Source organism: Strongylocentrotus purpuratus, unplaced genomic scaffold, assembly GCF_000002235.5.
Source record: "Strongylocentrotus purpuratus isolate Spur 01 unplaced genomic scaffold, Spur_5.0 spur5_scaffold_6, whole genome shotgun sequence".
In the NCBI taxonomy this organism is placed as follows: Eukaryota; Metazoa; Echinodermata; class Echinoidea; order Camarodonta; family Strongylocentrotidae; genus Strongylocentrotus; species Strongylocentrotus purpuratus.
The window spans coordinates 35577277-35587940 of NW_022145612.1; the positions used below are offsets into that span (position 1 = coordinate 35577277).

Below are 10664 nucleotides of genomic sequence, written 5' to 3' on the forward strand. Positions count from 1 at the left end.
GAAAAATTGGGACCTGGTAGGATAACGAAGTTTTTGTGATAAAAATTGCCATTTGCCCTGGAAATTATGCACACTGTGTGCGTGAGCAAATCCGATTACCAGGGTAATAATAATATCTGTAAAGCGCTTAATAGAGGCGGTATTCAGTATTAAGCGCTAAATAAATCCAGATATATCATTATTCTATCTAAACAGTTATGGGTATAGTAAACTAACGAAAGGAGGTTTAGGTGTCCACTTTTATTATGATAGGCCAAGGTCGTTAAAGGACATCGGGTCGACAAAAATACATGAATTATCGTCAAGCAAGCTATTATCATCCCTTCAGGACGAGACAAGCGGTCTGATAGCTTACGACATCCCGGAGCGACCAATGTAAGAAGATCAGGACGAGACAAGCGATCTGATAGCGACATCCCGGAGCGACCAATGTAAGAAGATCAGGACGGACAATTAGCGGTCTGATAGCTCACGACATCCTGGAGCGACCAATGTAAGAAGATCAGGACGAGACAAGCGGTCTGATAGCCCACGACATCCTGGAGCGACCAATGTAAGAAGATCAGGACGAGACAATTAGCGGTCTGATAGCCCACGACATCCTGGAGCGACCAATGTAAGAAGATCAGGACGAGACAAGCGATCTGATAGCCCACGACATCCCGGAGCGACCAATGTAAGAAGATCAGGACGAGACAATTAGCGGTCTGATAGCCCACGACAACCTGGAGCGACCAATGTAAGAAGATCAGGACGAGACAAGCGGTCTGATAGCCCACGACAACCTGGAGCGACCAATGTAAGAAGATCAGGACGAGACAAGCGATCTGATAGCCCACGACATCCTGGAGCGACCAATGTAAGAAGATCAGGACGAGACAAGCGGTCTGATAGCCCATGACATCCCGGAGCGACCAATGTAAGAAGATCAGGACGAGACAATTAGCGGTCTGATAGCCCACGACATCCCGGAGCGACCAATGTAAGAAGATCAGGACGAGACAATTAGCGGTCTGATAGCCCACGACATCCTGGAGCGACCAATGTAAGAAGATCAGGACAAGACAAGCGATCTGATAGCCCACGACATCCCGGAGCGACCCATGTAAGAAGATCAGGACGAGACAAGCGGTCTGATAGCCCACGACATCCCGGAGCGACCAATGTAAGAAGATCAGGACGAGACAAGCGGTCTGATAGCCCACGACATCCCGGAGCGACCAATGTAAGAAGATCAGGACGAGACAAGCGGTCTGATAGCCCACGACATCCCGGAGCGACCAATGTAAGAAGATCAGGACGAGACAAGCGATCTGATAGCCCACGACATCCTGGAGCGACCAATGTAAGAAGATCAGGACGAGACAAGCGGTCTGATAGCCCATGACATCCCGGAGCGACCAATGTAAGAAGATCAGGACGAGACAAGCGGTCTGATAGCCCACGACATCCCGGAGCGACCAATGTAAGAAGATCAGGACGAGACAAGCGGTCTGATAGCCCACGACATCCCGGAGCGACCAATGTAAGAAGATCAGGACGAGACAAGCGATCTGATAGCCCACGACATCCTGGAGCGACCAATGTAAGAAGATCAGGACGAGACAAGCGGTCTGATAGCCCACGACATCCTGGAGCGACCAATGTAAGAAGATCAGGACGAGACAAGCGGTCTCGTCCTAAGAAAAGAAAGAACTAAAGGGATGAAAGAGAAGAAAGAAAAAAACACACCAACGTTTGAAGAGAAGAAGAAGTAGCTGAGAACTGACATACTTAAAGAATTTATTTAATAGTATTTATGAAGAAGAGAAAAGAAAGACCATGAGAACTTTAATAAGACGTTCAAATAATATTTTCTGGCTAATCTGTATATGTGTAAGATACCTTCTTTTGGTTCATTTATGTTGCATTTAAACTGAAAAACACAGTTAGAGTTGCGTCATGCGTTATAGCCTGGAAAAAGAAAAGAAAAGGTAAATAGTTTTAATAACATATGAATTATCTATCAAGGATCTAGATAATGTGCACCTTCAGTATTCACATTGAAAGAAGAATTAGTGCCTTTAGTTGTTGTTTCAAAACTGCGATTTTGCTTTGAAATGAGACTTACTTTGTATTCAGGCAGTGTGATAATTAATTCAAATGAGAAGAAAAACATGACATTGTAATGTGTGTATAATCTGCAGATATGAAAGCAGAAACTACTTCTTTGGAGGAAAACAATTAAACGTGCTTTTATAACTTGTGATATTCAAAGTAGGCTTAATTGAGATACAGGTTATGAGTGTAACAGGATGCATATTGAAGGAAGGAACGAGAATGACTCGGGGAGAGAGAGAGAGAACAAAATTCCTTTAAACGACATATTTCGACTATTACAGTGGAACATATAACAAATTGTTATTTGCTCGAATGTCATGGATTCTGAAGTAGTTTGAAGTAGTGTTCGAACGACTTAAGATGAAGTGAGAAAAGAAAAGGAAAAAAGCAAGGGTTCATTGGGGTGTTCGATGATTTTAGCTTAAGCCTCGGTCACAAATGCCATTACGAACTGCTACGAACGCCGCACGTACGATAAAAACAGGGAGATTCGTACGAAATTATCGTTCGTACGAATTTTTTGACCGTAGCATACGAGTTCATGACTTTATAAATAGTACAGATATTTAGAGTGGTCGTGATTGGTCGGGTTCTTTGTTGATTGTAACATGCCGACCGATTTTGAATGGTATAGAAGACACGAGACAAAAGAAGAGGAAAATCTATTCCAATAAAAATTCTTGAATATCTTCTTTTTGATGATGCTGTTTTATATGTTTATGGAGTTTTATTTTAATTAGGGCGTAATAGTGCGATCAGGTGACTTTATCGGAATTGAAAATGATTGAATGACATTATGTAACGAGTTGATAACTTTAAAACGAGTGTAAATATTCAGAGCTGATCGTAATTGGACGGGTTCTTTTGTTTATTTATTGTATTATCCCGACCGATCTTGAATGGGAGAAGACACATATGGCAGGTTTTCCTCTAACAATACATTTGAATATTTTTAATATTAATTGTTAATGTTTAGAGAACTAAAAGGAATGCCCGGGATTACTTGAGAGAGGTTAAATGTTCATTTGGTTATCATGTGAACGGTGGCGGATCCAGCCGGCGACAACAGGGGGGGGGGGGGGGGGGAGGGGTGGCCAATCAGTGAGAAATTATTTAGTTACGAATCAGCCACCCGGTGAATAAGCGGGGATGGGGGGGGGGGGGCCGGAAGGGGCACTTTTTTGTTTGGGGGGGGGGGGGTCCAATTTTTCAGGAAATATTTTATAAGTTACATGCAGGCTCCGCACGTGGACCGTTTTTCAAAGTGGGGGGGGGGGGGGGCTTAAGTATTTACGATCAGGTAGAGCAAAGCGAGCGAAGCAAATTGGAGTGGGGTCCAGGGGGAAAGCCCCGGCGGGGGTCAAGGGGTTTCAGGCATTTAATTAGGCTCAGGGGTTTTAGGCATTTAATAACGGTCAGATGGGCATCCAGGGGCCCGCCTTAGGTCCCATGGTAGGGTCCAAGGGGGGCGGAGCCCCCGCGAAGCACAGGGAAATAAACCAAGTTTGAATTGTATTAGAGGGGCAACTGACCTCAACCCTCCCCCCCCCCCCCAGATCATTATGCGAGGGAGCGTAGCAACCGAGCGAGAAGATTTTTATTTGTCTTAACGCTGCACTCTTGGGCCCTCCAGAACCTAAACGTTTATTGCAGTCTCTAATCAGTATTTGTACTTTTTCAATTTTCCTTTCATGACGCTCCCGGTCCTGGGATATAGGGTACGTCAATACATCAATGGAGTCGGTACGTCAATGGAGAGATGCATTATTAAATTTGTTTTAGTCAAATATTCAAAATTAATTTTGTTGCATTTCTTCCGCGATAGCTCAGTTGGTAGAGCAGCAGGGGCGGATCTAGGGGGGAAGGGTGTTTCGGTGGTTTAACCCCCCCCCCCCCCCCCTGGGCGGCCAAGTGAAAAAGAAAAAAAAGTTTAAAAAAAAATCTTTGGTCAACCCCCTTGGCAAAAAGCTAGATCCGCCCCTAATCCTCATTACCAGGTCCGTCGGAGAGGACCTAAAGCAGTCGGTCGTCTGGCTGCTTACTCATATCAGTTAGGTAAAATAATCACTGTGTATCGTATTTCTGGAGTTGTATGCTTCAATTGTTTGATAATTAATTTTGTTTCATTATATTTTATTGTTATTCTACTTTATGTTATTTAAATAGTTTATACATCAGTATTATGCAAGCAATGAGTTTTTACATTGAGCACTTTTTATCGGACAAAATTAAGCTCGTCTTTTGCCTCATTTTCGGATAGGAACTGTTACTACCTTCTCTAGAACCCTATTGTCTGAACGCTTTTCACCCCTCCCCCCTCATCTTCCCGTTGGATCTGCTTAATTCCCGTTTGTTGCTCATCATTGCATGGATTATGTTACCATAGGTTACATTTCAATGTTGATTTTCATTTTTAGTAGCAACTGTTTTTACTTCTCTCTTGTAAAAACACATGATCCATCAATAATGACTCCTAGCTGCATGTTGCCGTTTCTTTCGTCTTCAGCCAGTCGCACTCTACACATTACGATTGCAATTCCATTTGCGATGAACTTGTAATGGCATTAGATCAGGGTCAAGCATATGAACAGTAAAATGATAATTGAGGCGCAACTAGAACCTCCCTGATCAGCTATGATCCTTACTGATATCAGACCAGCTGTATGACCAAGTTAATTTAACATTTTCTCTTCTATGAAGGTCTGCAATATCTCCACATTTTGATACACTTTGAGTGACCATTAGCAAAAAGATTTGATGTTCAATTACATGTACTTTTATCAAATGATATAGCCATTTCTTCCAAATCAGATGATTTAATTCTTTGTCTGTTTCTTTGTCGTTGCATACCACTGGACCAAAATACAAATCAAGATGCGTCCTACACTGGTAAAACTGTGTGAAAACAGCAGGACAAACATTATACGCCGGCAAAAAATGAATTTATTTTCACACACAGAATTTAGAATTGCATACACAGATTGGTACAGAGGGAAATGATGTCAAGATACACGAACAAAAAAATGGAATGCAGAGTCCCTTTGGGTTTATACACATTAAGTTCACAAACGCATAAATCATGGACATTTTATATCATTTCAAATGTCAAATATTACATTAAGATCATTGAAAATACATGTGCCAGTATTTTAACCCCCCCCCCCCCCAACACAAAAGGGGTGAAAAGTTTTCTGACCCCATGAAATAAAAATTATCAATGTTATTCTGCATTTTTTCTTTTTTAAATGGACTTACAAATTATTAAAAAAAGCATCAAGTAACCCAAGTTCTCATTTATTTCTTTTAAATACTCTGATTTACTAATAGAGTGGTGAAATGTGACGTCATAAAAAAAAAAAATTAAAAAAAAAAAAAAAAAAATCAATTTTTAGAATTCTCATTTTTTTTTCCTTCATTTTCCAAAAGAGCATCAAAAATAATGTCTGAATGTCGAAATACCAATTGAATATATCAAGTATTGGCTGAGATATGACCATCTGAATAAATATATGGTTCATAACATTAGAACCAAAGCACTATAACACTGAGTTCCCATAGGACATATATTTTTTCAGATGGTCATATCTCAGCCAATACTTAACATATTCAATTGGTTTTCGACATTCGGACATTATTTTTGATGCTCTTTTGGAAAATGAAGAGAAAATTGAGAAATTCTAAACACAGATTTTTATGTCACAGCTTCAGTATTCTATAGAGAAAGGAATTTTAGGGTTTAGCTGACCAGTCAAAACCTATTAAATGCAACTTGCATTCTAACCACTATGTCTGTTTCTTATTATGTAAGAACATGTGTATTCAATATTTTGTCAATGTTCACACTGAGGGAAGAAACAGCCATAAGTTTGAATAAATTTGTGAACTGTTCTATTGTTATGACTCTGTATCATATGTCACATTATCCAGAAAATGGCAGCTCCCAGGTAGTGCTTTAGAGACCATAATTTTGAGGAGATTCACAAGAATATTGTGGTTTATTATCCTCTTGTATGTTTTGATGGGGAATCCTTTGAATCACTATATAGGAATAATTACATTATGGAAGAATAGCTAATGTCATCTTGGCAGTAAATTCCCCTTGATGGCCATTTCTTTTTCTTGCCAAATCTCAAAATGATCAAAGTGATATAAAGCAAATGCTCTGTTTTTGGCCTCTTGAATGTTAGTAATTACATGTATAGGCAGAAATGATAAGCCTTCACAATAATTGATTCAAAGAAAATCAAAGACTGAGTACACAAAGGCTCCTATGACAGAATGATAAAATAAGCTTTAAAGTTTCAATATTTAATTTGGGTGGTTTAGTCTTCAGTATACTACCTTCCTCCTCGAACATTTCATTCATTTATATTTCTTCCTACAAAAAAAATCATTCTTTTTTATACAAATACATGTAGAATGGATAATGCTATACTTTACAAAAAACTTTATGTTCTCTATATCTTTCATTATATACATTGTAATAACATAATTTACAATAATATCAATCATCTAGCAATAAAAATAAACAAATGCTCTAGCCAGCTAGGCAATATGCACATCACACAATAACTATGGAGGGACTAGATCAACAAATAAGTACAATCTTTTTAGTTTTTACAGAAAGAAAGGAAGGAAACAAAAACATAAAATTCCACCCATATCAGTAAATACAATTATATGATTGTCACATTCAATATGATTAAAACAGTTTCCTGTAAAAGTTCAGAGGGCCTGTAAAGAATTTCATTCAATCTACACAATTAAAGGGAAAGAAAAAAGAGAAAGAAATAATAAAATTAATATTCAGTACATTAATGCTGATGAAAGTGTTTAGAAATTAGATAAAATTTCAAAGCAAGTAATTGCTTCTCTTGCTAGTTTTGAATTTTACATACATCACACCGAACCAACTAAAGTTTGGCCATCTATACAAACAAACAAAGGCAGGAAAATAAGATAAGTTTACACATCTCTTCAGAATGTATGCATAACACATTACTGCAGCAGCAGGCACACTGTTGGACATTTTCAACAAGAAACCTTTGTTGGACATCCATAGAACATATTCATTCAAGGAAACATGAGAAACAAGGAGGGTTGAGCTAAGGAAGAGTACAGAAGCATCTTACAATAGTATTATATAAAAAAAAAAAATTAAAAATTAAAAATTAAAACAAAATTATAACAAAAAAAATTGACATACGCAACTAAAAATTTACTCATAGATTTCAGTAAAATTTACAACAGATTGAAGGCACTTTGGAAAGATGCATTCAGCAATTTCAAAAGACTGATTAAGTTAAAAAGTCAGATAAACAGCTCCATTATATTTTACTACAAGTAAAACTCACATCTTATACATACACTTTGAAATTAAAGATGACACATCTCAATGATGAATTGTGTATTCAGGTGACTCTAAAAAAAACTCTAAAATACCTGATCATTTCACTTATTTATTTACATAAAATTGATACTCCCAATCTTTGTAATGATTGATAATTATCAACATATATTAATATGACCGAGTTGTAAGATGTAAATACCAATATATACAATAGAAAAATAAGTCTCTCCGCATATTAGAAGTACAATAAAATGAGGTATGATCTATACGTTTTTGCACTACTCTCAGAAGTATATGGAGCTAATGATATAAACTCCTATTGTACAAGGCCCTAAAAGTACAAGAATATGTAATCCACAATAATCAATCTATTTTACTTGATATTCACTCTTGACTTAGTGTAAAGCATTCGTTCAATTATTCGTCAAAAAGAGGTACCGTGTATTTGATTTTCCATTTCACGACTACTTTTCCACACCAAAAATTTGCGAATGTCACCTTGAAATTTATACTTTAATACCAGAAGGAAGGACAAAGTGGCAGAGGCTTTTCAGCGCAGAAACTGTATTTTACATTGAACAATAAAAGACAAATGCAATTATATCTCAAATATGCGCCACTTATATGTATAAAAACTACAGGTAATCTTATTCTTTTTTTCAATCATCAATTTTGAGACCCCTCTCTAAATTTTGTATACTATTATATACCTTCCTACATTGACAAATACTAGTTGATTTGAAAATGTCAAAATGTTTTTGTTGTGATATCAGGATTTACTTGTAATTTATAGAACTCAATACATGATTATCACTTATTGACCACCGTTGCCTTATACCTACAAACCCCTAGATCTTTTTACTCGATCTCTCTTTGATGATCCATAATAATAACACATTTTCAGTTCACGCCTTAATAGATTTTAAGATATCAAGATAATCAAATCCCGTTCCCCCCCCCCAAAAAAATTGACATACGCAACTAAAAATTTACTCATTGATTTCAGTAAATGATAATACCAAGTTTGAAGTTCCATCCTCACATAACTCTTGAGATATATATATATTTTTTTCCATGTATTTTTTTTTTTTTTGTGTGTGTGGATTAATGAGCCCATGTGGTCTGAGAACGTTATAAGCTCCGTTGCCAAAATAAAAAGCAACTTTGGGGCAACTGATATCACATGAATACAATTCAGATCATAGGCGCCGGAAGTGGGGGGGGGGCAGTTGCCCCCGAACCCAAAACGCATTTTTGCCCCCCCCCCCCTCCAAAAAAAAAAAAAAAGCAGTAAAGGAGTAAGGATGGTTTGTATTTTTAACCCAAAAGAACATAACAATAATAAAAACCTTAATTAAATCACATATAAAATTCCATTCCATAAAAGTAAAGTTAACAGGAATTAAATTTCCTAAAATTTGCGCATGCCACCTATATTTATCAATGAAGGTTTTTATAAAAGCAATACGCGCATATTGTGGACATATTGTGAGAGAATAGGAAAGCGTGTCTGTTTTTTGTTATAGGGGTGAGAAAACATGAGCCCCTAAACGCTGGCGTACTGGTGGGGGGGGGGGAGGATAATTTCTTATTCGATACTAGTGATTTACAAATGTTGCTGAAATGAAATGATTTTCCAGTATTTTTTTCTCAATTTATTGTTAAGTCACACATTTTTTAATGCGTTTGTTGGAAAATTAGAAATTCCCAAATTTACAGTCGGGCAAAAAATATGCTTATTTTGAAGCCTTTATGTCATGGTCTGCAAAATGGCTGGGCTCGGGTGCGCCCTCTCACTTTTTGAAAAAGTATGTTACAGAGAAAAAGAAAGAAAGAGAGATAAAATAAGTGACCTGCCAATGTCACAAATGAGGTATCAAAATATGCTCATCTGACCGTAATTAAATGCCTAAAACCCCAGAGCCTACAGGTGCTCTGCCCCTGGACCCCACTAAGGGCCTGCCCAAGGCGGTCCCCTGGATGCTCATCTGACCGTAATTAAATACCTAAAACCCCCGAGCTTCCGGGGGCTCTGCCCCCTGGACCCTACCAAAGGCCCTAATGCGGCCCCCTGGAAGCTTATCTGACTGTAGTTAAATATTAAAACCTCTGAGCTTCCGGGGGCTTAAAGAGGGCTCCTGGATGATCATCTAACCGTAATTAAGTACCTAAAACCCCTGAGCTTCCGGGAGCTCTGCTCCCTGGACTCTACGCCAATTATTGACCTGCCAGTGTCACAAATAAGGTTTCTAAATATGCCTATCTGATCGTAATTTAATGCCTAAAAACCCAGACCTGATCGTTAATACTCCACTTTAAAAAACGTTCCACGGGGCCTGCATGTAACATGTAAGAGTGGTGGTGATGAAGATTTTTCTTCTGCCCCCCCCCCCCCCCACTTGCAAACGTTTTTGCTCATTACGTCACTGCCCATGGAAGGTGAGCCCCCTGGAATGTTTGCCCCCCCCCCCCAATCCCAAACTGCTTTCGGCGCGCCTGATGCAGACAGTATTTAAAGTGACTCAGTAACATTGTTGAAAGTTGATAACAAAATTGCATAAATTTTGTATGAAATGTTACTTTTTATATTCCTTCTACTGTACTAACCCTCTAACATGCAAACAAATCTCAAACCACAAAGATATCTATGGTTTTCTTTGAAAGTGTCACTGTGCAACACCCTCTAACAGTGATTAATAGTAAATTTTCCATGAAAAACTAGATGGAATTCGACTGCGCGCAGTCGAAAATGATGCCTCCGTCATAGAGCAATTTTACAAACCAAAACAGAAGAAATTTTTCAAATTCAAGTTCAATTGTAATCCATTAACAGGTTCTCAGAATATCGTGATTACAAACAATTTCTCATATACATATATGACCCTTTGAACTTTGACCTCATGATCCTAATATCTACTCAGCTCATTGGCTCTGCAAGATATCCAGAGTTAAATAGTAATCCATCTGTCAGTTCTAATGAGAATGCGTTCACAAGCTATTTTTGCATACATAATGAGCCCATGACCTTGGACCTTATGAACCAAGAATCTACACAGTTCATTGGCTCTGCAAGATACATAAATGATCTAAGTTTGGCAGGAATCCATCAATCTTTCTAATGATAACGCGATCACAAGCTGTTTTTGCATACATAATGGGCGCTGTGACCTTTGACCTTTGACCTCGTTACCCAAAATCTAATAAGTTCATCGGC

General features: G+C 38.2%; 1 protein-coding gene and 1 long non-coding RNA gene across 2 annotated transcripts; both read right to left on the bottom strand.

Annotated features, from left to right (window-relative positions):
• Positions 1-440: 440 nt before the first annotated feature.
• Positions 441-2545, bottom strand: LOC115929889. Its single transcript, XM_030999989.1, has 2 exons — positions 2528-2545; positions 441-1679 (listed from the first exon to the last, which is right to left on the bottom strand). Exons 1-2 carry the CDS (start codon positions 2543-2545, stop codon positions 441-443), a joined length of 1257 nt encoding a protein of 418 aa, XP_030855849.1.
• Positions 2546-6387: 3842 nt separating this feature from the next.
• On the bottom strand, positions 6388-8703 carry LOC115919287. Its single transcript, XR_004061782.1, has 2 exons — positions 7120-8703; positions 6388-7073 (listed from the first exon to the last, which is right to left on the bottom strand). It is a non-coding gene; the product is annotated as an uncharacterized LOC115919287 (long non-coding RNA).
• Positions 8704-10664: the final 1961 nt, after the last annotated feature.